Raw genomic sequence first — 25,633 nt, 5'->3', positions numbered from 1 at the left:
TTCTTTCCCATTCCACTCCGTGTGCATTCAGTGGGTCGGCAGCTTCCATATTTTGTACGCCTGCTTTATTAATTAGGTCTTTTTTATGTCTTCTTCAAAAGATTTGATATTTTCATTGTAAATAAGTTCTCAGTGCCTTGTTAGGGAATTGACTTTTGGACTTTCAATACAGAGTTCCTCTTCTCTAACTTATAAATCCCAGCTTCCTGTAAGTAACCAAGTCCAAGCTTTGATAGTATCTCAGAATTTATTGTTCAAGGATAATGATTGTGTTTTCCTGATGTTCCTCTAGACTGAACTATATGGTAACTCTGGGATCATACATACTTTTAAAATGTCAAGCTCTTGCAAAGTTTTATAGAAACAAAATACCGTGTATTTTTCAACACTTCCCCTACACCTCACCTCACCTCCCCAGATTCCCAAGTATATAGCTGGATTTGACTTCACAGATTAAAGTTTATCCTGAGAAGCCTACTTGGATTATATAGCAGGACTCAACTGTATGTTGCTATTATTAATTTCTCACTTAGTCACATCCTTGATAATGTTTACATCATAAGCATAACAGGGGAAGAAACTCACATATTTCCTGGGCTGTATTTCAAGCCCCACAGTTTGCATCAGGCCTATGCCATTCCATAATATTTATAAATGTAACACCACTCGTTGCTATAAATCCATGATATTGTCTGATTATCACTGCCTCCAGCATTTTCACTTTTCTGTTACTGGGCACATACGCATCCATCCCTTTATTTATTCCTAAGTGTAGGTAATAGGCTACATAGCCAAATTAGAATATGAAAGTGACTAGAACTATTTTTCCACAGTCTGGTTTGAAATTTAGCCTGTGTGGGCTTCTGGTGGTGTCCGGACAGGCAGATAAGGTTCTCAGCTATTGATGAAGGGAACTTCCATCTTCCTCAATCTTAAGACATGGGAAGTATCATCATGTTGTAAGTCAGCAGCTGCTCAATGGGTATGAATAAAATTACAACTTCTCAGTTTTGCTTTTTAATAAGCCTAATGTTATTATCTAGTATCACTGATCAGCATAGCCTGAAGGCTCTGTAGAATTCTCCATAACACTCCTTCTTGTCAAGGGTCTAAATGAAGTGAAATCTGTCATGATGGTCTCTAGTTTCCCAGTTCTTTAGAATTGGGTGTTGAAATTCTTGGGAGTTATTTGTGTTCTACATTATTTACATTGCTTCTGGATCTTTCCTTTCGTGTGCTAATAGCTCAAAAAGTTTTCTAGCCTCATATCATTCTTTGACCTTAGGAGTTGATCACTTCAGTGCCCTCTGATCCTCATCTGTTCTTCCACATATCTTGGGGGATAATCCAAAATTCATCCTCTGAAATCAGACCTATCAGCCACCTATAATCTGTATTACTGGAGCTTTCAGATTAACCCAAGCCTACAAAATCCATTACAGCTTTCATGTGCTTATTTCAAAGAGATGGTACAGAATAGTTCAAAGGGTCTCCAATTGTTATGTCACAATCATTTGCAAAAGTTAAGTAAGTTACAAGTGCCCAGAACTCCGTGTCCATGTAGACTGACGTGGTGTCTAGTTATTTGCAGTTTCAACAAATTACCCAACAAGCATTTCTGTTGGGTGTTTCAGCAAATAGTAGCTCTGAGAAGCCTTTTCTGTGTTGTATGGACACTATTTGACCAGGCTCTCTTCTTTCTTTCCTTCCTCCCTCCTTCCCTCCCCCGTGACCTACCTACATCCTACCTGCGTTGATGAGCACCACTCCAGGGCTGAGAGCAGGCAGAGAAAACAAGACACACAGTTGCCCTATACTCCAGGCTTTCTCGTCTATATTCTCTTCATATGTACATTTGACTTTGCAGTTCTTAGCTGTTCTACATGGTCATATTCTGACATGAAGAAGTATACATTTTGTCTCATCTCAGAGCTTTTGGGATGAAGACTTTGTCATGGCCTCTTGACATCAGCCCTGGCTCAAGGGAATCTTTCTAAGGTTCAGAAAAGTAAAAAATGTATTTCTCATTTGCTTACAATGCACTTGGTACAGATTTTCAATTACAAATATTTCGATTTGTTCTGATTTAGCTGCTACCATCTTTCACCACATGAGTTTGAGATCCTTTTGTAAGATTGGCTTACTTATTTTGGAAGTGACATATAGACCTGTTTCTAAATTTACATGTTGTGTCTCATATTTTTATTTCTTTTACAGATATTTCAAAAGTTCAACCAATGCTCCTTTTCCACTCTATTTCTCAGTTCTTCCACATTCTTTGCCACAGAATGTACATGTTGCTTTTGCTAAAATTGTCCTGGTTTCTGTTGGAATACTACCTGACAGAGTTGGCCTTTAAGATCTTTTCTGTTACACTGGCTAGCTTTCTCAGTGTGCCCTTCCAGTATGGCTAGGATAGATCTGATCTTTTGAACCTCTGTTTAATGTGATGTGATGCTAAAGGAAATGACTCAGGCAGGACAGTCTTCACTCCAGGTTCCCTTGTGAGGTTTCCATATAAGTGGGTTTCTAGATGACCATATCATTAAATTACTCACATAGGAAGTCACTAAAACTCTAAGATGTCTGCCACTTAGAGCTGGGCTCTTTCTCAGAAACACAATCTGACCAGGAAAAGATATCCTCCAGCTTCAAAAGTTTCAGGCTGTTCTGCTGAGGTGACCTTTTTGGGCTAAGAGGGTATAGTATAGGCTAGAACCCTTCTGGAGCAGTGACAGGTGTTGTCAGGGGCTCCACTCCTTGTTCTAGATTGCCTGAAGGCAAATATAGTCATTCCAAGTAGAAACGATCATCAGGAGGAACTTTCTTATAGTATTGTTTTTGGTGGTCTTTACCCTGAGCGAGTACTCCACATTTTTGGTTCTGGAGGAGGGGTGCAGACAAGATGGCTTCTGGAAGGATTAGCTATCCCAGGGTTTCTGTGACTCTTGAGGCAAGAGGGAGGGTTGGAAGTGGGGAGGGAGTGGAGTATATTGGGCAGAGTTGAGAGGGTGTCCTGATGCCTCTTTTTACTCCAGTTCTGGATGTCCATCGTGGCCACCACTATGCCTATACCCTGCGGAGGCTTCATGCCTGTGTTTGTGCTCGGTAAGTTCTGATGGGAAGCCTGGAATCTTGCTGATAGTCGCAATCTAGGGTACTGGGAAATTAAGGAAAGGCCTGGAATGCCGGGGGCTTGTATTTGGTCTTAATGCCAAGGAGGCTCTGAAATATAGAGGATAAGGAACTCAGATCTTTCAACACCTTCCTTTCTTTTGTCTTTCCTCCAGGAGCTGCATTTGGAAGGCTGGTAGGAGAGATCATGGCCATGCTATTCCCTGATGGTATCCTATTTGATGACATCATCTACAAGATCCTACCCGGGGGCTATGCAGTAATTGGTGAGACACATTCCACCCTCGGGTAACCCCTACCAGACGCACTCAAACTCTCCCATGACATCTTTATTCCAGACAAACTACACAATGCTTAATTTTATGCTATTGATTCAACTTTTATTCAAATAATCAACCCTTGGCTCTGATTCTCATTAGCTCTCATTGAACGTCTTTGAGCCTTAGTTTCTTTATGTAGAAAAGGGATTATGGGGATTAAACGAGATAATAAGAACGAAAGCACCTAAGATTGTGTCTGAATGTTTGGTAAGGGTTTCTCCTTTCCTTCCAAAGAATCAGAATCAACAGTGCAGGTGACTGGCTTGGATACTCTCAAACTGCAGGTGTGCTAATGCTGACAGGACTTAAGAGTACATGACTAAGAGCTAAGAAACACGGGCTCTGTACTCATCCTTGCCACTTGTCACCTGGATGACTGTGGAGCAAGTTAGTTACCTTTCTGCACCTGAGTTTCTTTATTGTAAAATGACTTCTGAGATATCTTACAGCCCTAACATTCTGAGAATCTGTGATAATCTTTTTCTCATTAAATCCACAATCCCATCCAACCAAAACCCTGTCTAACAAATACAGTGGCCAGTATAATCCTCAAAATTATTATGCCTCTGCCCTCCTTTTCTTCTTCACAAAAACCCCGTAACATCTAAGACCATGCCTCCCTTAAATATAGAAGAATCAGGCAGCTTTCCAGTGCATATGCTGTCCTCACTCCCCCATCACAGACCTTTAAGAAAGCCTCTTTCATCAGTAAGAGTCACTTGCTCTTATTCCCCATCTTCATGACTCTCAGGTATCACCCCATCCTCCCTGGTGGACATTTCCCAGGATACATATCTCCTGTGACAGTTTATATTCTGAAGTATATCATGTGTACCATCTTGTAGAATTATTCCTCCCAGTATTTCCCTTTTGTGACTTTTCTTTTTTTAAGTAAGCTCTACACCCAACGTGGGGCCTGAACTCATGACCCTGAGATCAAGAGTCACATGCTCTATCAATTGTGCCCCTCTCTTTTGTGTCTTTTTCTTTTTCTTTTTTTTTTTAAAGATTTTATTTATTTATTTGACAGAGAGAGATACAGCGAGAGCAGGAACACAAGCAGCGGGAGTGGGAGGGAGAAGCAGGCTTCCCTCGGAAGAGGGAGCCCGATGTGGGACTGGATCCCAGGACTCTGGGATCATGACCTGAGCCGAAGGCAGACGCTTAACGACTGAGCCACCCAGGCACCCTTTTGTGTCTTTTTCTTGTTCTCTTTTCATGTATACCTTCTAGTGACTATTTTTGTTGATGGGAGAGCATAACTAAAAACAAATAAGATTCTGTTTTCAAAGAGTTCGTAGAATCATAACATTTTAGATCTGCAAGTGTCTTACAACTTATTTAATGACCTTTTTTACCTTAGAGATGCGAGTATGGGATTCCAGAAGGATCAAGTTCTACACATACAGTTGAGAAATTGTAGAATCAGGATCTGATGCAGCTGTCATTACCCCAAGTTCACAGCATGAGTCCTGGGTTTTGACTCTCTTCACTCATAAATTGTTGGCATCAAAACCTGGGGTCCAATAGAAAATGCCATCACTGGGTTTTAGAATGCTCAGTTAAGAATGATCCAAACTTTTGGGGTGCCTGGATGGCTCAGTCAATAGAACATGTGATTCCTGATCTCAGGGTTGTGAGTTTGAGCTCCATGTCGGATGTAGAGATCACTTAAAAAAAAAAAAAAAAAAAAAAGAATGATCCAAACTTTCAAAAGCAAGGAATAGATAGGACATCACTATCTTCATTTTACAAATGAAAACTTGGGCACACGCAATGATCTTGTAAATTGCCAAAGGACATAGAATGAGATCAAAATGATTTGCTAACAGTTTTCTAGCCCCCACTCTTGACAGATGGTTATGTCAGGAGTGTTGGCATTGACCAGGATCCTGTCTGCCATCACATCCCCACTTGCCCTCCATGCCAAGAATGGCAGCCCTAACCCACCGGTACATTCCTGTGTCATTCTAGGGGCAGCAGCGCTGACTGGTGCAGTATCCCACACAGTCTCCACAGCTGTGATCTGCTTCGAATTAACGGGTCAGATTGCCCACATCTTACCCATGATGGTGGCTGTCATCTTGGCCAACATGGTGGCTCAGAGCCTGCAGCCCTCTCTCTATGACAGCATCATCCAGGTCAAGAAGCTACCCTACTTGCCTGACCTTGGTTGGAACCAGCTCAGGTCAGGGCACCAGCTGGAATTAATTCAGACTGGATGGGGTGAGGGGCGGGAGCTTCTGAGGTAGAGACTGAGGTTAGGATCAACATTTGGAAACACTGCCTTTTACTTATTTTGATGTTCCCATGGACTTAATGAATATTACGAGTGATGGAATGCATGGCAAACCTCACGGGAGGAATGGAAGGAACAGCAAAGGAACAAGCATATGGTGGGCCTAACCCCCCATGCCTTCTCCCCCCATAGCAAATTTACCATCTTTGTTGAGGACATCATGGTACGTGATGTGAAGTTTGTTTCAGCCACTTGCACATACGGGGAATTGCGAACCCTGCTCCAGACCACCACGGTCAAGACTTTACCACTGGTTGATTCAAAAGGTCAGTGGGAAGAAAGGAAGCAGACTCCTGAGCTCCTGAACAAGGGCTCCACAGAGGTGGAGGAGGCACTGAAGTATGGGCTTATCTTTAGGGACCACCCAGTCTGCCACAGGATACCCAGCCTGTGTTCCTTAGGGAACACAATCATCTTCAAGAAGGAACAATACAGCCAGAACACAAGCAAAAGAAGATAGTTAAAAATCCAATTAGAGAGGGGCACCTGGGTGGCTCAGTCAGTTGAGCGTCTGACTCGATTTCGGCTGGGGTGGTACTTTCTGGATCGTAATCTCTGGATCGTGAAATCAGGCCCGAATTGGGCTCCATGCTCAGCAGGGCATCTGCTTGGGATTTTCTCTCCCTCTGCCCCTCCCCCTGCTCTCTCTTTCTCTCTAAAATAAATGAATCTTTGGGATGCCTGGGTGGCTCAGTCATTAAGCATCTGCCTTCAGCTCAGGTCATGGTCCCAGGGTCCTGGGATCAAGCCCCACATTGAGCTCCCCGCTCAGCAGGAAGCCTGCTTCTCCCTCTCCCGCTCCCTCTGTTTGTGTTCCCTCTCTTGCTATGTCTCTCTCTGTCAAATAAATAAAAATCTTTAAAAAAATAAAAAATAAAATAAATGAATCTTAAAAAAAAAATCCAATTAGAGAACTACAGCCGATGCTCATTAGTCATTGTAGCTATGTTCTCTAAAGTCACAATTAACAATGAATTAGAGAGACTATACTGACACATTGCCCTGGAGAAAATACAGGGTTATGTTCCTCTGGTCACATTTTCTTCAACCAATGAATGCATAAACTTATTTTATGTGTGTTTCTCTTTAAAGACACCTTCTTTAATATATACTGTTGATTCATTAACTAGAATTCATGGCCAACAGGGCTCCAACTCATGCCTGAACGAAGCTTACCTAGCAGGCGTATTTTCTCCATCAGGCACATCACAGTGGACTATGAAAAAAAATGCTTGTTTATAATATGAGGTCTGAGACAAGAAGAGAATGTCACTTTTCTAACCTCAGCTGGGAAGATGTGCAGGGGGAGGCTCCAGTGGTTTGTGGCTCGCGCAGGTCTGTGAATGACAGTGAAGGCATCTGGAGCACTGATTTGGGGTTTACAAATACCTGTACTTTAGCCAGAAGGCAAATTCGCAAACAGGGCATTCATGAATAGTGAGGCTGTAAATCTGGAGCCCCTTAGGTGGTTCTCTTGGCTACTTAGCTAAATGGTAGCTGTTCTTCAATGCCCAAATTGAGGGACAGATGAAACTGTTCTGTATGAAGGAGCGAATGGTATTATTTCTTTTTAATTTTTTAAAAGATGTATTTATGGGGCGCCTGGGTGGCTCAGTTGGTTGGGCGACTGCCTTCGGCTCAGGTCATGATCCTGGAGTCCCGGGATCGAGCCCCGCATCGGGCTCCCCGCTCAGCGGGAAGCCTGCTTCTCCCTCTCCCACTCCCCCTGCTTGTGTTCCCTCTCTCGCTGTGTCTCTTTCTGTCAAATAAATAAAATCTTTAAAAAAAAAAAAAAGATGTATTTATTATTCTTAGAGAAACAGAGAGAAAGAGAGCAGGAGGGAGGGGCAGAGGGAGAGGGAGAGGGAGATATCCAAGCAGACTCCACACTGAGCCCAGAGCCTGACCCGGATCTCGATCTCATGACCCTGAGGTCATAACCCGGGCTGAAACCAAGAGTCAGACACTTAACCAACTGCACCACCCAGGCGCCCCTTTTTAAAATTTATTTTTATTTATTTATGGAATGAATGGTCTTAAAGCAGTGCTTTCATGTCACTTCCTTCACCATCCTTTCCGTCCACCTTTAGCACTTAGTCCTGCTCTGTATCTTTTTTTTTTTTAAAGATTTTATTCATTTATTTGACAGAGAGAGAGAGCATAAGCAAGGGGAGCAGCAGGCAGAGGGAGAGGGAGGAGCAGCTACCCATCCCCCAGCAGGAAGCCAGACATGGGGCTCAGTCCCAGAATCCCAGGATCATGACCTGAGCCAAAGGCAGATGCTTAACGAATGAGCCATCCCGGCGTCCCTGTATTATTTCTTTTTTTTTTTTTAATTAATTAATTAATTTGAGAGAGAGCACATGAGAGGGGGGAGGGTCAGAGGGAGAAGCAGGCTCCCCGCCGAGCCGGGAGCCCGATGCGGGACTTGATCCCGGGACTGCAGGATCATGACCCGAGCCGAAGGCAGTCGCTTAACCAACTGAGCCACCCAGGCGCCCACCCTGTATTATTTCTTATTGGAGTTTATATCTATGTCTCACTAGGTTGGGAATTCTTTGAGAGCAGAGACTATAACTTCTATCTCCTTCAGACTGCCTCCTAGGTATTTACTAGATATTAAATAAATACTTGCCCAATGTTTGGATTCATGTAATTAAGAAGAATCATGCAGGGCCATTTGGAGCCGTTAAGTTTGTTGGTTCCTGATTTCCAATAATCAGAAAGTCCACGTTGTTCAAGTTAGATTCATTTTAATATTTTCCCCAGATCCCAGATACTTTGTAAGTGGTCTCTAAAGCAGCGGCTTTTCACTGGAGCAGGGGTACAGCCAATGAGGTGCAGGGTTATCATAATTACGACTAAGACCCAATGGTAAGATTTATCTTAATAACGCTGCCCCGATTTTATGGGCTTAAAACGACAAAAATGTTCGTTATGGTAGCAGAGTTTCCATATATGAAAGACCTCCCCAGGAAAAGTAAGCATTCTGTTTATATCCTACAAGGACCCAGTCTTTTAAGTGATTAAACATCAGATATCCTTGTAGACTTCTTTCAAAGGATATTCACATCTCAGTCTATATAAATGGTTTTTGAAGTTCTTTGGAGACAGGGTTGATTAGCTGTCTTAATACCAAGTTCCCCTGCTTACCAACAGCCTGTATAAGGAAGGACTGCATCAAAATAAGTATAAATTAGCACCAATTAGCATACTATCAATTGGGTCTCTAAGTGCGAAATAAGTGAAATAAAAGGGATTGAGTGAGGTCAATCCTGGAAGATGTTTGAAATGAGTTTTCAGGAAGAGATGGTAAAAGCTGGAAAAAGAAGCAGGGGTGCTGGGCTTCTGTCCCCGGCTCAATCCTGCAGAGTGGCGGGGAGGCGGGGAGGGGGGCAGATCGCGCAGGCCCTCAGGCTGAGCTGGGCTCTCCTCCAGATTCAATGATCCTGCTGGGCTCCGTGGAGCGGTCAGAGCTGCAGGCCCTCCTTCAGCGCCACCTGTGCCCCGAGCGGAGGTTGCGGGCAGCCCAGGACATGGCCAGGAAGCTGTCTGAGCTGCCCTTCGACGGAAAGCCTCGGCCAGCGGGCAAGGGACACCAAGGCATCTCACCCGAGGGCCGGAGGGAGTCCTTTGCCTTTGTGGATGAGGATGAAGACGAGGACCTCTCTGGGAAGCCCGAGGTGACCAGGCAGGGACGGTCTGGGGGAGCAGGATAGAGTGGGGCAAAGGGAAAGTAGGAGGAGGGAGACGGGATCCTGGTCACTGAGAAAGTCCAAGAGCCCAGTGCCCTGGGGGCCAGGGACTGAAGGAGATCCAGTTGCAGATGATGGTACCCATGAGAACTCAAAGGGATATAGGAAATCTGAACGGGTGTGGGGGCGAATGGATGTAGAGAGAATTCCCGGGACACTAGCTGATAAAGGCAGGAAAGCGCTAGGCAGCCTCTTATCCAGGACTGAGAATTTTTACTGTTCCTTACAGCTGCTCCCTCTCCCTCCTCCTCACCCCTTTCCTACTGCCCCACTCTCCCCCGAAGAGTCCAATGGGCCCCTGCACAGCCACAAACAGCAGCTAGAAGCACCGCAGCCTGCAGGTGACGATTCTCCCAGCATGCACCCTCACTCATGCCTCGTGGGTTCTCTCTGGGCTCTCCTCCACCCAAGGGCTGCTCCTCTAAGGAGGGATGAGAGCAGGGGTGGGCGGGAAGGGAGTCCTAATCATGGAGTCTCCATATTACTGCCCCAAGGGATGGGGGCAAGGGCTGATTTGGGGGGGTAGGACAGAAGGTGTCTGTGGAGGTGAGGCATCTGGGAAGAACACACTGTGTGTGGCAAAGTGTGAGGGGCCCCTCCAGAGCCCCTGCCCCCACCCCCGCCATTTCCTCCCAGGACAGATACGACTTTGTTTCCATTTCCATCCGCTCGCCACTCCTCTCAGGTCAAAGACCCTCTGTCTTTTGGTCCCTGCTGCGCTGCTTACTGGGCAGACCTCGCCCCACAAAGAAAACAACCCAGGTGAGAGCAGATGTGCTGTGGATGGTGAACAGGGAAAGGGGCGTGCATCTGAGGACTGAGAAACCCATGGTCCTTAAGTCAGAGGGGAGGAGGTCCCAGCACAGAGAAGTTTCATCACAGGGTGGGAATGATGAGCAGGAGAAAGCAGGCATCCGTGGCCCTGGCCTGTGAGGTCTGCTAACGGCCAGGGGAACCACAGCTGCCATGGGGACAAAAGGAGAGAACTCAGACCTGTGGCTTTCTTCTCTAGGAGCCAATGGATTTCGTGGACAACATGCCACCTGAAGAGGTAAGAGAAACAGCCATCCGGGGTCAATCGTTCTGTCTGATGAAGACATTGCTCATTTGCTTCATTGTGTTGTTGTAAGAGTAAGATGCGAGTCCAGGCCAGAAAGCACTTTGAGACGTTGGGAATAAGACATGATTATGGAGAGAGGGACGGGCCCATCGCTCAGAGGTGGGGGAAACATGGTGGTGGTCTCAGAGGGATCAGAAGAGAAAGGTTGTGAGCTTCCACACGTAGGTGGGACCAAAGTGCTAAGATGAGCCTTAGCTCTTTTAGACATTAGGGATGTCCTGGACCAGGCAGAGGCTGTGCAGGAAGGATGAGCTTCACCTGAAGTAAGATGGCACTGGGCAGCCAGCGGTTACACGTAACAATGTGGAAGAGCAGCATGGAAACTAAGATGGTCAGTGCCTGCTGGAGGTTACGAAGCCAATTGGGCAGGGCCCCGAGACCGTGGACAACTAGGAAATGCCAGGAAGCAAGACTGGAAAGAACTGAAAGCAGAGGGCAAATATTGACAGCGGTGTCTCATTGGGACAAACACCTATTTCCTAAAAAAGGTAGTTACTGAGTCCGTGAGAGAGAAAATCCAGCCCTGAATGGGCTTGGTTATGAGGAGCGGACAGACGTGGAGCAGTGATTTGGAGGAGACCGCAGGGCGGTCCTGATCCTGATCTCAGTCCTGATGGGAACAGACCCCGGGGTTCCAGAGAAACAAGAGTCCATTAGCAGCCATTCCATTTGGTAAAAGAATGCAGGCCCCCTGTGGAGGCTGAAAAAGCAAAGCTTTAAAAGTATGTAGATGACAAAGAACCCTAGAGGATATTATTTTATTTTATTTTATTTTTTTAAGATTTTATTTATTTATTTATTTATTTATTTATTTATTAGAGAGTGAGAGAGAGAGAGGAACAGCATGAGAGGGGAGAGGGTCAGAGGGAGAAGCAGGCTCCCCGCTGAGCTGGGAGCCTGATGTGGGACTCGATCCCAGGACTCCAGGATCATGACCTGAGCCCAAGGCAGTTGCTTAACCAACTGAGCCACCCAGGCGCCCTAGAGGATATTATTTTAAAATAAACATCTCATTGGTTGTTCAGTCTAAATGGAGCCAGAGGGGGGCCGTAGGAGAGAAAGAAAGTCTTCTCCTTCTCCCCTTGTTACCCCTCAAAACACACTCCCTTCTGATCAATGCTTAATGGAAAGATCGATGAGCACAGAAGAAAAACAATAGTTCTTGTTTCTGCCCCCAAGCAGGAATCAGATGGGTCATAACTATGGTTGAGGAGGGCCTTGCTCAAGTACTAACCCAATAATCATACTCTTTAAAAAAGTGCACCAGAGGGAGAGCCAGCTAGTTGACCAGTGAGGCTATTTAACGACCACTGGAAATAAAGTGCAACCAGGGGTAAAAACAGAGCAAACATTTTTAGCTTATGTCTTTCCAAAAAGAAATTTGGAGTATCTAAGCTCCCATGTCACCCACTGGGACATTCTAGAGGGATAAGATCCCATAGGAGTAAAAGTTCAGGATATTTTGAACGTGGTTTTCAGACGAGATCGAGGAGGCACCTTTGGCAAGATCCCGGTGACGCCCGCGGGAAGAGCTCAATTTACGCGTCACCAGAAGTCTTGTTTCCTTCTGCTCCTCTGTTAGGAGCACACACAGTCAGGGCTCCGGTTTGGTACTGGGGCTGAGCCTTTGCAAGTAATGGGACGTGTCAGACCCGGAAGCAGATGCGCTCCGCCCCTTGGACACAAGCTGGGGGTTCCTAGAACAGGATCTTGGCAGCCAAGGCCGGAAGCCCGACTCCACCTCTGTGTCGTCTTGGGCAGACTACTTACGCACTCTGTACCTCTGTCTCCTCGTCTGTAAGAGGGAGACAACGATAGGCTGTTGAAGACGATTCAACGCGTGAAGACGTTTAAAGCGGCTCGAATAATGCCTGACCCAGAGGAAGTCCTTGGTGCATGTGCACTGGGGAAGGCAGGAAATGGTCATAGAAAGGTCCAGGAGGACGGGACCCACCACCTCGGGGTTGGCAAGGGTCCTACAAATGAATCATGGCTACAGCACACGTGCTGAGTGGTCATCCATCCTGTGCTGTGAGGGCCAGCCAAACCCGGTGTGAACCTTCAGCCAGGGAGGGTGAGGTTTAGACGAGGTGGGACCAGGAAGGGGCAGATGGAGAGCACGCCTCTGTGGACTCCACACTGGGTACCAGAGCTAGGAGGTGGCCTTCGGAGAACGTCTCTGAAGCTTGAGACGTGCGGATTTGGACATTAGGAAAATAAAGTAGTACAGCATTCAGAGGGCACTGACTGAAAAGAGATTTCAAGGAATTTTAGATTCAGTTTGAAAGTGAAGCCTCTCCTGGATTATTTGGAATCTTGGGCATTTCGGCATGGATCTCTAAAATCAAGAGGAGGTTAAGGCCTTTATGCCTTCATGCTTCTGTCATGGACGAAACAAAAATGGTTTTGCTCAAGCCAGCTAAATGCCACGTGACTCAATGCAGCTCTTCAAACCCCACAGATCACTGCTACGATCTGTAAGAGGCAAATGTGCTAGATTCTGCACAACATGCAGGGGGCAGCCCCACATAACACTCTGAAGGGGTTACATCCTCACCTCTGTCCTGTAGGCAGAGGTAAGACAAACACCAATAAGAGATTGAGCACAAGCCATGTCATTTCTGAAAAGGAGAGACCAGCAAAGTACGATAGGGATAGAAAAATCGTGCTCCTGGGAGTATGAGGAGAACAGTGTGCAGGCAGGGTGGGGGCAGTAAGGGGAATAAAGGGAATCCAGAAGAGCAAATGCAGATTTGGGAAGCATGCCTGGTTTCACTGAGCAATGGGTATTGAGGGAGTGGTGGAAAATAAGACTGGGCAGATGGGTTGGAAATGACAAGTGTTCGGAGCCCCAGGGGGTGTTGGGGTTGGAGGACAGGAAGACAAGAGCGGTGCTCTAAGTGCCTGAGGGTGAAGGTGATGTGGGGCCTGGTGAGGCAGGAGAGGATGCCGGGCCCTGGGAAGAAGGGAGGATGTCTAGTGATCTGGAGGATCTGTGACAGTTCATTGCATATTTCAAGGTCTGGGCTGGGGCTAAGAGGGCTGTTTGGGGTCAAGCTGCAGGTCTGAGATTGAAGGGGGCTCCACAATATTGAGCGACTGCCCTACTCTGCCCGACAGATTGAGGCCTGGGAGCAGGAACAGCTGAGACAGCCTGTCTGTTTTGACTACTGCTGCATTGACCAATCTCCCTTCCAGCTGGTGGAGCAGACGTCCCTGCACAAGGCAAGTCCTTGCCCCCTGACTGCTCAGGGCTGCCGAGGGCAGGGCGGGTCTGGGGTGGACACGAGCTGATGTACTGCTCTTTCCCCACAGACCCACACGCTGTTCTCGCTCCTTGGCCTCCACCTTGCTTATGTGACCAGCATGGGGAAGCTCAGGGGCGTGCTGGCATTGGAAGAGGTAAAGGTGACAGGTCCCACTTGAGCAGCAGGAGGAAGAGTGGGCACAGGATAAGGGTGTGGGCGTGCGGAGGGGATAGTTTAACATCTGGGAGGTCCCCCAGATTTCCTGGTCTATTTCTCAGGTGGAGATTGGAGGGGATGGGGGGATCAAGTGGCTGGTGGAGAGGAATGTCCCCGGGACCTTCCATGGGCCGGGGGTTTGGGGTGAGGACTCCAGGCATGAGTTGCAGTTTCATGTGTGTGTTCTGGAGAGGGCCGTGGGAAGAGGGAAGAGATAGGATGCGGCTGAAGGACGCCTGAGGGTCAGTGGGAAGGGGCCTTGTCAGAGGAGCTTGAGATCTGTAGGTCCGCAGATGCGTCTCTCCCCAGGCCCCTTTTCGTGCTGTTCCGTGTCTTTTCCACTCCTCCTCCTTGTAGGAATCTGTCCTCTCGCACCTGTTTGTCTCACCCTGTCCCATCCTCTGTCTCTTCCCAATTGTATACTGCCTTTCCATCTCCCCACCAGCTGCAGAAGGCCATTGAGGGGCACACCAAGTCTGGGGTGCAGCTCCGCCCTCCCCTCGCCAGCTTCCGGAACACGACTTCCACCCGGAAGAACCCCGGGGGCCCGCCCCCTCCCACAGAGGCCTGGAGCCTTCCTGAGGAGAGAGCTGGGGCTGCTGGGGCAGGTGACGGGGCTCCCGCCTCCCCAGAGACCCCCGTGCCCTCCGCCTCAGCAGAGCCCCGTCTCTCGGCCGCCCTGGACAAGGCGGAGGGCGAGCTGGAGGAGTTGGGGCTGATAGAGAGTCCGGGACTGGAGGAGGGGCTGGCTGACATCCTGCAGGGCCCCAGCCTGCGATCCACTGATGAGGAGGATGAGGACGAGCTGACCCTTTGACCACCTCCAGGACCTCCTCTTAAAGACTGTCCAGAGGCCCAGGCCAGAGGTTGGATTTGTATGGGTGGGGGGAGGGGGGCGTGTCCTGAAGTTGGAGAGATCACACCAACATCCTGGCCCCTCTTGGGAATTTTAAAATGGGATAGTGATAGTCTTAGAAGAGCGTTGCAATTTGGGCAGAGAGAGTAGCCTCGGTCAGCTATTTAGGCTATGTCCAGACAGGCAGGGGCTTCTAACCCTGGTGAAGGACCTGATAATCCATGGGGCTTCCTGAGCCTTCCTGGTGCGTGGGTGGGAAATACCCTGCCTCTCTCGGCCTCCCCTCAGTCCCCTGCAGTACCCTGGTGTCTTGTCCCAACACCTCCCCGGCTTTGCCCCTGTGTCTGCCAGGCTCCCAGGGGGAGGCCCACAATGACTGTGACCTTCAGAGGAGAGGGGAGCACCTCATGGCCTCACAGAGTGATGGCCGGAATACACTGGCGCATCATTCATACCCCTCTCTCACAGCCCCCCACCCCGTTCCCCTGCTTGCTCACATCCGCTCCCTGGAATTTGCCTCCCCACTCCATCCTGGCTCCCACTACCTGGGGCAGGGGCCCTCACTAGGGCAGTGAAAGGCCAGGCCCATCGCCCCCTCCTCGCCCCAGATGTAAGCAGTGTGGTGTGGATGAAGGAGGAGCAGCTCTGTGCAGAGAGCAGGTGTCTTGCTGCCAGACACGCAGGCCTCCTTCAGGCCCACATCCATCCTATCTCGCACCAGCCAGCTTCCTCACGCTCCAGTTTCCAGGTCGCCCCCTGGGAACAACATCCCGCTCCCCACTGTTCTCACTGACCTCTCCTGCCCGAGGGCCCACTGTGCCCTCCAGCTGCTGTGGTTGTGGCTCCTGCCGAGAACCAAGGCTCAGGGCAGCCAGGTCCCTGGGGCACTCAGACTCCAGCCCTTCTTAGACTAGTTCTTTGTGTACCTCTTCTAGAGGTGGTGGGGAGATGGGGGTTCGATGTCAACATGGCAGACCTCTTTGATGTTTGAAGTCAGAGCCTTATCCTCCCCACATCAGCCACAGGGTGCCTGCCGGTAGCCTGTCTTTCCTATGAAGCGGTCCTGGGTGCTCGGAGCCTCCAGCGGCCCTCACTTCCATACCCAAGGCTTTCTTCGCTCCCTCCCTTCTTTTGGTCCCTATCTAGTTCTGCAGCTGTACCCCCTTTCCGACATTCTCCTCCTTCCCCTCCCCCGTGCCCACTCTCCATCATCCCCCAAAGAAGACACTCATAGTCAGAGGTGCCACCACATTCTGTTTAGTGCCATTGAACACAGCCTGTAGCCCTCTCCAACAGGACATCCCTTCCACCTCCCCAGGCCCAGAGAGGGTGCAGCCTGGGCAGGGGGGCTGGCAGTGGGCATTGGAGCCCATGCCCATGTGTATATAATCTATAATATTTATATATGTATATATTTATATATAATTCTCTCTGTAATATATGTCATAGAATCTCTCTTGGGCCTGGGGTGGGAATGTCACATTAAGAAAACATGCTAAGACTGGCCATAAAAATGGATATTTCCCAGACCTGGAAGACAGAGTATGGGATGTGGAGGCGGGGCAAAGAGAAGGTCATACACTCATTTACCAAGAGCCCCCACCCCCTCAACACAAGGGTAAGAAGGGAGGCGTGGGGGAAGGTGGGGCAGTGGAAGGGGAAGAATGGGAGATTTGGATTTTTCTTTAATAAAGTGATTTGAAAATGAAAGTGCACCCCCCCCCCCACCCAACCAAAGGAAAATCATTTAGCAAGAGCAGTTTCATTCACAAGAATATAAAAACAGCCCTGTTCCGGGACTGTTGGAAAACGTGCTGCACAGCCTTTAACCCCAAAGGAAAAGCAACCCTCCCCCACCCCACCCCTGACAGCCTCTTCCTGCACATGCCCCCCCCCAGAATAGGCTATAAGCAAACCCCATGCACCCTGCCCCCCAGCACCAGAGAGGCCTTTCCTCCCTCCAGAAGAGTCCTACGAGGGTCCCAGGCCAGCTCCTTGGCTCTTCTCCCTCTTCAGAGTGGAAAATGCAGGCCCCCACCTGACCTCTGCTCTGCGAGCCCCCTCCACGTATAAAGTCTGCTAGATGCCCTCACAGTTTCAGCCACTGTTGCAGGGACCGTTTGGCTTCCTCCAGGAAGGGAGGGAGGGAGGGAGGCAAGAACGCTGGTTGCTTTGGTCCACCTTTCCCAACTCCACAGGCCCTGAGCAAGAACGAACTGTAATGAATGAAGCCACTGGATTGTGTGTCCACCATGGTCTGGGGGCAGAGAGCAGGCAAGAAGGGGATGAGACTAACAGAAAAAGATGGTGCATTGAGACAGCAGGTGGCACAAGGCGAGGAAACAGGGAACTGTGAGCATGCAAGACCCCAAGGTCCCATGGCAGGAGGGCAGGAGTCTCGAGTGAGGGCCAGCAGCCCGCGAGGTCCTGCTGCCTCCTGAGTCAGGTCACATCACCAAACACGAGAGAGGTCTTCTGTTGAGACGGCTGTGGATAAGGTGACTTCGCCTACCCGTGCTCACCATGCCCACGCCTGGGTCCTCCAAGGACCAACCCCAGGAAAGCCATCGTCCCCCTCCTCTGGAGGACACGGGACCCTCAGCTGCATTGCAGGCGCACATGTGAATGACAGTGTGAACTCGGTGTGGGGGGACAGTCATAGATGGACAGAAACACCCCGACTCTCAACCTCCTCGTTCCAGAAAAATAGGTCTGGGGCATGGGGTGGGGCGGACAATTCTGTCCAGGGTCTGGGAGAGGGTGACAGTGCTCCCTTCCCAGCAGAGGGTAAAGTGATAGGAGCCCTGACGAAGCGTGGGTAGGACACAAGGCCTTGGAGCTGGAGACTTAGTCGGGCACAAGGAAGGAGGGACGGCAACAATGAAGCTCTGAGCTTCTCCCTTCTACCCAGTCTCCCTGTGCCCCTGCCCTGGGAAGGGGCAGTGTGCCAGCCAGCTCTGCAGCTGTGGCGTCTTTCACTCTCCCCTGTCCCCCGCTTTCAGGATCTCTCCCAGAAGTGCTACGCGGAAGTCCCCACCACAATGGAAACGGGGCGTGAGAGGGCAGGCCGTTTCAGGGGCATACGCCTCACCGTAACCCATGCTGGAAGGAAGAATACTGATTCTCCTCTCTTCCTCCACAGGAGGCCTGGGGAGGGAGGGAGAACACCTGTGAGGCCCTCTTTGGAGTCTTGGGAGGAGCTGAAGAAGGGGGAAGGACTCGAGTGCCCACACTGCCCCTCAGCAAACAGCCCACCCTGGCCGGGGCCTGACAGCACCGGACTCCTCCCTCCACCCCACTCAACCCTGAGTCCCCAAGAAGTTATAAAAATGTAGAAAAGGCAAAGAGAAAAGTGTAAACAGCTCCAGAGAATTAGAGGGTGGATGGAGGGAGACACAGCCCTCATGCTTCCCCATTTGGCCAGGACACCTGCATTTTGTGTCACCCCCTCAGGGCCAGGGCTCCCAGAGCAGGAGACAGAAGAAGGCAGAAAAGGGAAGCAAGAGCTGGGGCAGTCAGCCCCGGCTGGGCCCTTTCCCAGATCCTTGGATCCTCCTTCCGGACAAGGGAATAGTCAAGATCTCGGAACAGGCGGCCATGTTTGTTCTGGGTCTCATCAGTGACTTTCTGAGCTCTGAGCAGGCCCCGATCTAAAGAATCAGGTTTGTGTCCCTGTGCATCCCAGCTGCCACATCCACCTCCCCCATGACTCCTGATCTCAGAAGCCAATTTCTCGCCGAGCTCACATGACTTTAGGTGGCTTCCCCTGTGCCCATTGAGCCATACCCATAGCCCCTGAGGTCTGTTCCTCATAGTGGGGATGAGCTGGGGCCACAGCCAGAGAAAACACAGAGTCGGGAAAAGCGGGAGTGACACGGAGAAAGGAGACATTCCCATAGCCACAGTCGAGGCGCCTGGAAGACGAATCAGAGAGTGAAGAACTGAGGTCCAGTCGACGGCCACACACTGCTCTGTGCTCCTGTCCCCAGGAGAAACACTGGAGCTTCAGACAGACCCAGAAGCCTGCAGCCAAGCAAAGTTCACAGCCACCTGGTTGTCTGGGCCTCAGTTCCCGGACCTGCGGTTTCTACAGCATAAACCTGGTTAAATTCCCATCCTGGCTCCCCATTTTGCTGGTGGGGACTGGCAACTCCTGGGTCCCTCATGGTCTTCTGCCCGGGTTTCAGCTGTACTGCTGGGGGAAGGGAGGGTATGTTGCAGCCATGCCCCTTAGGTGGGGGTGGAAGGCTGGGCGTGGAGGGGGAGGAAGCTAGTTGTTAGCCTCGCCCTCCTCCTCGTCGAAGGATTGCACACCTGAGGATGTGACATCAGACACTTTGCGGCTGAGAGCAGTGGACATCTCAGGGTCTTCTCGTGGGGAAAGTGACTCCAGGTCCCGGCATCCTGCATCCTCTTCCTCCTCGGGGGCCAGTGGCCTCTTCTCCTCCTCAGCAGGGCCCCTTGCCAGGTCCACTCCCCCCACCTCTGGAGCCCAGTCCGTGTCTGACCCCAGCAAAGGTGGAGGCTCCTGAGCAGAGTATCCGCAAGCAGGCTGGGAAGGCCCCATTTCATGTAAGCTGGGCTGTGAGTCATCAAATGCAGGGCCAAGATAGGATCCTGTGGCCGGAGAGGCAATGAGGGACTGGTCGCTGGCTTCCCAGGCATCCGACGACCCCAGACAGTACATGCCCTGGGACACATAGGAGTGAGGCCATCCATCCATGGGGGCTTGAGCAAGGGCATCTGCCAAGAGAATCAGGGAAGTCAGCATGGTTACAGAACATCAAAGGCGGGAGCAATAGACCGGAGAACTGAGTAGGGAGGGCGACAGAGTAAGGAGGAGAGTAAGAAAGCTGAGATGAAGAGGAACACACAGGAATGGAGGTAGCCCAGTGAAGTTGGGGAGACCTCTCAGGCCTCAGAGGAGCCATCCCTCACCTTGACTCTCCATCAGCTCCTGGTAGTTGTCACTATAGTTGCAGCCCAGTGGCTCCTGGGTGGAGTTGACACTCATGTCCTCCCCGTCCATGGAAGACCAGGCCATAAGTGTGGCCTCGGAGATGGCAAACTGCTCCATGACACCTACAAGAAGAGACGTAGTTGGCACAGGACACCTCTGGGAACCCTTAGACACACGCACGGGGTAGGGCAACATTGGGGCAGCGCTGCCCAGTAGAAATACAATGCAAGCCACTTGTGCAATTTAAAATTTTCCCACAGTCATATTAAAGAAAATGTAAAAGAAACAGGGGAAATTAATTTTTATAATATATCTTATTTAGCCCAATATATACTTTGGATTATCTTTCAACACGTAATCTATATAAAATTATTAATGAGATATTTTACATTATTTTATTCATACAGGTCTTTGAAATCCCGTTGGTATTTTACATGGACAGTACGTCTCCATTCAGATGAGCCACATTTCAAGTTCAAGGTCAAGTGGCTACGGTATTGGGACAGCACAGACTAACCCCCACACAAGGCAAAACGGTGTGGGACTTCCCAGAAGGTCAGGTTAAGAATTCTTAGCGGAGAGAGTTGAGGGGTCTTCTGGTGAGATAGCCAAAGGGATTAAAATGAGGAATTTCCAGAAGTTTCTCTTTGGACGGTTTTAAGAATGTTAGCTGGTACTAGGTCGTCAAAGAGGAATCTGAATGAGAGGGCTCAATTTCAACAGAGAATCCCCAAGGGAGCACCATGGGCTTGTAGGTCCACAGTGGTGTCAAAAGGAAAGTTCCAGTGTTTGGAAGGAGAAGGGAGGGAGGGAACAGACTATGGAGGCTGGGTAGACCTGGGGGTCCCCACTGTGGTCAAAGCCGTAGGTTGAAGCTTACATTGCCAATTGCCCTAAACTACCCCCTACCCACTACACGTCTGTCTCCCTCCCCACTGATAGTTCTTCCACCATTCACATCACCAAAACATAGACAAACCTCCCTTCTCTTCCGGATCTAACATTCTTCCCAGGTGTCTTACTGGGGCGTGCTACAGGGGCTTGGCCACGCGGCAGGCACGCCATATGCCTGTCTCATAGGGATTCCACTGTCCTGGACCAAAACCCCTTCTGTATACCACCGTCTCGCCACCCAGGTCCCTTGATCTTCTAGTGGTTGTCACAAGCAATGAGCCACGTAAGTGAATCCACTATTGCAACGTGCTGAGGGGCAAAGTGTAGAGGGGATTTCTCAAGAGACATGGGGGGAAGGAGTGCCTTTCAGAGTTCAAGGCCCCTGCCTTTATGTCCTGTACAGACAGTGCTGCCATGTAGGAGAGAAGGCATCTGGTAACAGGTGGGCCTGCAGTCCCATGTAATTCTCTTTAATTTCTGAGACGATAATAAAAATAAGTTTGAGGGCACTTACCCCAATCAATCAAAGTACTTGAAATCCGAGCTGATTGGGAAATTATGTCTTATCGTCATCACAGGGATAGAGCCAATCCTGCCATCGGGGATCAGGCTGGAAGGTCAGTCTCTGGCCATCCCGAAAATGTGTCTCCTGAGGGTCCCCGGAATAAGTACCTGCTAGGAAACGTGCCTCCTTCTCGCCATCGCTGAGGTCCGAGTAGGCGTCGGTATCCCTGCGCACTGCCTCGTGGCTGTGTTGCGGCTGAATGGCTGGCGCCTTCCCCCAGCCCTGCCACTCAATCATGTGGGCCACCCGGCCTTGCCCCATGGCTGTGGGCTTCGTCACATGGTCCTTCATGCTGCGAGAAATCCCTGAGGGGCCAGACGTTCCCCACATCCTCCAGAATAGTACACGATACCCATACAAGATCCACCCCAAGGCCCCACCCAAGTCCCGTGGGACTCCATCCAATGGGGAAGTTCCATATGAGGGGCAGCCTGGACGGGAGGGCTTGACGGCAAGGGCAAATGGGTCAGGGGTAGGGGTCTTCTTTAGGCCTCGAGGAGCAAAGAGACTGAGACCAGGAGCGCGTAGGGAATCTCCTGTCTGGATTCATCCCCAGGTGGGGAGTCTCACCTGAGAAGGATGACTTTGCCAGGGCCCCAATGCCGTAGGCATTAGAGTTTCGCTTAAGCTTCGGAAGAATGGAAGTGGTGTCCTCCATGGAGAGCTGGGAGAGGGAATGTGGGAGGAGGGGCAGAGATGAGTTCAGGGTTTCCAGGAGGAAGGGTCTGAGCTAGGGCAGGTGAAAGGGAACCATTATGCCCAGGAGTCCTGAGGTCGCTTATGCCACAACTGCCCTTGAAAATATGGGGGGATCAGTAGGGAATGTGAGGGCTCACGGTGCCTGCTGGCATCCGGGAGCCCTGTGTTCTATGGCAGGTCAAAGGGAGAATAGAAGGGAGAGGAGCTAGGGTGCGCTGGGGAGGGCAGGGGGAAGCTGCACTCACATTGATGCCATCCCAGGAGAAGTCAGTCCGGGTTTGCTGTGAGGAGAGAGCGAAGGCAGTGGGGATCCCGGGCATGCCCCACCCCACCCCCAGCCCAGGGACTCCCAGGAGTGTGTGAAGTAGAGAGGTTTTTCCCCAGCTTAACTTAGGAGCTCAGGATTAGGAGCTCAGTGTGGAACGTTTGGCCTGTGTTTTGAGGAAAGTAGGAGAAATGTTCTGTGAAAGTGTCAGTCAGAAGGAGTGTTTGGGCTGTTCTCTTGGAATTTAGGAAGATAATTCAAGGATCAGGCAGCTGGGAGGCTTTGTTCATGAGGGTTTCTGGGGTCTTTTAAAAGTCCTTTGGTTGGGGGCGCCTGGGTGGCTCAGTTGGTTAAGAGTCTGCCTTCTGCTCAGGTCATGATCTTGAGGTCCTGGGATGGAGCCCCGCATGGGGGGGGGCATCCCTGCTCAGTGGGGAGCCTGCTTCTCCCTCTCCCTCCATCCCTCCCTCTGCTCCCTCTCCCAAATAAATAAAATCTTAAAAAAAATAAAATAAAACTCCTTTGGCTGGGGGGCAGCGGGGCATGGGGCCTCACCTCGGTGGATGGCCGATGGAGGGTGCTCCCATGCAGCGAGCTGGTGCTGTCCATGTGGATCTGGTCGACATCCTTCAGGCCCTTCCAGTCCACTGCAATCACCTCATTCCCTGAGGTGGACACAGGCTCACTAGTTGCTCCACCTTCAACCCCCCCCGCCCCTCCCCCTCCCCAAAGGCCCCTCCAGGGTCACAGAGTGCTGAGGTCACCCAGGGGCAGTCCCTCCAGACCCCTCCCGTCCCTCCAGCTCCCACTCCTTCTGATGGCACATTCCCTTTCCCATCCCTACTCTCCCCTAATTTTTGGTAGGACAAACCGTAATGCTGAGCCAAAATATTCCCTTTGAGCGCACCCAAGAATAGCACATTCAGAGAAAGTGTTATATGGCCTTATTTGTTGTTGTTGAAATGGAGGGGTCAGTGGTTGGGTTTTACCAGGAAAACAGTTCTGTAGTCTGTCCTGAGGAGTCTTTGAGGGTTTCTATATGGGAGTATATGGGAGCTGTGCCTTTTGTCCATTCTGTTCCCACAAATAAGGGCAGAACTTCTTTAGGGCTAAGCTTCTCTATATGTGGGCTTTATGGTTTGTATCTTGGAGCTGGTGATCTGTCTGATGGGAAGGAGATTTGGCGGGGATAGAGGCATGAGTTGGGGGTGTTCACCCAGAAATGGGGAGAGCAGAGAAAGTAAAGACTGAGATGCGATCATTTCCCCTGACTGTTGGGAGAAAAGTGATGGAAGAGGAGCAAAGGGGCACAAGGGGAGAAGAGAAGGGGACTTTTAAAAATAGAAACTAAAAGAAAGGCATTCAAGTCACAGAGAAGGCAAAAGACAATGGGAGGGGTGGACAGGGTTTGAGGGGAGCTGGAGGGCAGAGGAGGATGGGAATTGTTCAGGTGAGGCCAGAGCTTGGGGCCCAGGTAGATGCTGGCAAGCGGGCAGGGTGGTGCCTCTCCTGGGAGGTTGGGGAAGGAGCCCTTGGGCAGTTGGAAAGGGACTTAAGCATCAGATGACTGTGGAACCATCTGACCTTAGAGATCCTCCCTGCGCATGGAGTTTGTGATTCTGAATTTACAGTTACGGGTCCATGCTTGAGAAGGGGTGAGGTGAACGGGGTCTTTAGCATGGGGAGGCATTCAGCACGCATCCACACAGCTAGTGCAGAAGGATGGTGGTTAATGGGTGGGAAGGAGGTAGGACCCCTCCTAAGTGAGCCCCTCTCCCTTGGGGCTACAGGGGAGTGATGTGCTGTGGCTGGCAGGGAAGAGGAAATATGGACCCTGGGCGTAGAGAGCAGGGAGGGGGCTGACAGAGGAGAGGAGGGATGAGGAGGGCAGAGCAGGAGAAAGGGGAGGGGGAGGTGGCCTTTGTAGAGGAGGGAGAGCTGAGTCAGAGCCCTGGGGGGCAGGGAGGGGGAGAGAGAGAACCCCAGGAAGAGGTGAAAGCAGAGGAGGGGGGTATCCATGGAAATAAATCGGGTCTTAGAGAAATCAGGCTTCCGGAGAGTGAGTTTGTTTGTAATAATAATACGAATTATTTTCTCAGCCTGAGGTCACTGGGTCGTGTAGGCGGGAGAAATTGCGAGTTGGAATGGGAAAAATTGGGGGGTTTGGGAGAGGGATGGACTAATTCGTGGAGCTGTGAGCGTGGAGTGGGTGCGTGGGGCGGGGGATAAGGGGGTGAAAGCAAGGCAAAGGCTGAGGGGAGAGACGACTTAGGAGGCGCCTGTGCCCGCCCCCAGTCCAAGGTAAATAAAGAGGCGGCCCCGCCCCGCTAGCCCCCGCCGACAGGTGCGGGTCCCGGTTCCTCGAGCCGGCCGGCCCCACCCTCCTGGGAGCGGGCTCCGGACCCCTGCCCGTCCCTCTAAACCCCCCGCCTCCTCCCCGCGCCCCCCGGCCCTTCCCTCCAGCGCAGCCCAGCCCGGCCCCATTTTCTCCGGGCGTGGACCCAGTTCCCCTCCCCGAGGCACCGGGCGCATCCCGCCCCCGCCCCGGAGGGAAGATGCACGTGAACAAAGCGAATCGGGGGAGGCAGGAACGACAGAAAAAGGCAACGAGAGAGAGGGAAAGAGGTGGGAGCAAAACACCCAAGCCAGAAGGAGGCGGGGGGCGGGGGGCCGAGGCGGAGACCGGGGGGTCCTTGGAAGGGGGCTGCCCCAGAAATGGAGGGGGAGAGAGGCGCTGGGGAAGGCAGGGTCGAGGCGGATGGCCTGGAGGTGGAGGGCGCGGGGACGCGAGAGTAGGGAGAGGAGGCTGGTGGAGAGATGATGGAGAGGGACCGCGCCGGGGGGAGGGCGGCGGAAGGAGGCTGGAGGGAGAAGAGGGAGCGGAGGAGCGGAGAGGGCGTCCGGCCCCGCAGGCTCGAGGAGAGAGCGCGGAGGAAAGCCGAGCGCGGGGAAAGTGCGGGAGCCAGGCCGGGCGGGGCGGGGGGCGCCGGGGGGCGCCGGGGGGCGGTGGGGGAGGGGGCCGGGGAGCGGCGCGGGCCGAGCCTGCCTCCGCCCGCCCCCGCCCCGCCGCGGTACCCACCCACGGTCCGGGAGCCGATGCAGCCCATGGCTCCGGCGCCTCCGGGGCCGGGCGCTCACCGCCGCGGGGCGGGCGCCGGGGGCAGCACCGGGAGCCGCGCCGCCGCCCCAGCCGCTCTGCAGCGCCGCGGCTGTCTCCGCTCGGCTCCGCTCCCCCCTCCCCTCTCCATCCCTCCCCGCGGCAGCCTCCGTCGCCGCCGCCGCCGCCGCCGCCGCCGCCGCC

At 51.4% G+C, this 25,633-nt stretch overlaps 2 protein-coding genes across 8 annotated transcripts in view; one reads left to right on the top strand and one right to left on the bottom strand.

Annotated features, from left to right (window-relative positions):
• The window catches only part of CLCN1 (chloride voltage-gated channel 1), a 35,431-nt gene extending 19,045 nt beyond the window's left edge, over positions 1 to 16,386 (top strand). For all 4 annotated transcript variants that reach the window (XM_081799948.1, XM_081799947.1, XM_081799946.1 and 1 more), the window contains 11 exons: positions 3,039 to 3,108; positions 3,291 to 3,401; positions 5,430 to 5,643; positions 5,887 to 6,020; positions 9,193 to 9,437; positions 9,739 to 9,850; positions 10,195 to 10,271; positions 10,522 to 10,560; positions 13,750 to 13,854; positions 13,945 to 14,031; positions 14,539 to 16,386. In XM_081799948.1, the coding sequence (XP_081656074.1) occupies positions 3,039 to 3,108; positions 3,291 to 3,401; positions 5,430 to 5,643; positions 5,887 to 6,020; positions 9,193 to 9,437; positions 9,739 to 9,850; positions 10,195 to 10,271; positions 10,522 to 10,560; positions 13,750 to 13,854; positions 13,945 to 14,031; positions 14,539 to 14,910 (1,566 nt within the window). In that variant the 3' untranslated portion in view covers positions 14,911 to 16,386. The remainder of the gene's footprint in view (positions 1 to 3,038; positions 3,109 to 3,290; positions 3,402 to 5,429; positions 5,644 to 5,886; positions 6,021 to 9,192; positions 9,438 to 9,738; positions 9,851 to 10,194; positions 10,272 to 10,521; positions 10,561 to 13,749; positions 13,855 to 13,944; positions 14,032 to 14,538) is intronic.
• A 1,228-nt stretch (positions 16,387 to 17,614) lies between these two features.
• Positions 17,615 to 25,633, bottom strand: part of FAM131B (family with sequence similarity 131 member B) — an 8,941-nt gene continuing 922 nt past the window's right edge. The window contains exons 1-7 of one of the 4 annotated variants that reach the window (XM_081799959.1): positions 25,412 to 25,615; positions 22,888 to 22,997; positions 22,313 to 22,348; positions 21,939 to 22,032; positions 21,476 to 21,673; positions 19,888 to 20,031; positions 17,615 to 19,692 (exon numbers count right to left, since the gene is read on the bottom strand). In XM_081799959.1, the coding sequence (XP_081656085.1) occupies positions 19,220 to 19,692; positions 19,888 to 20,031; positions 21,476 to 21,673; positions 21,939 to 22,032; positions 22,313 to 22,348; positions 22,888 to 22,997; positions 25,412 to 25,439 (1,083 nt within the window). In that variant the 5' untranslated portion in view covers positions 25,440 to 25,615 and the 3' untranslated portion in view covers positions 17,615 to 19,219. Of the gene's footprint in view, positions 19,693 to 19,887; positions 20,032 to 21,475; positions 21,674 to 21,938; positions 22,033 to 22,312; positions 22,349 to 22,887; positions 22,998 to 25,411; positions 25,617 to 25,633 lie in introns of those variants that run through there. The other 3 variants (XM_031018827.2, XM_081799960.1, XM_081799958.1) reach the window with 3 other exon arrangements.

Source organism: Leptonychotes weddellii, chromosome 12 (assembly GCF_054177405.1).
Source record: "Leptonychotes weddellii isolate Sample4059 chromosome 12, ASM5417740v2, whole genome shotgun sequence".
NCBI lineage: Eukaryota > Metazoa > Chordata > Mammalia > Carnivora > Phocidae > Leptonychotes > Leptonychotes weddellii.
The sequence above is the reverse complement of the archived record's forward strand: the minus strand, read 5'-3'. Positions and strand labels throughout refer to the sequence as shown.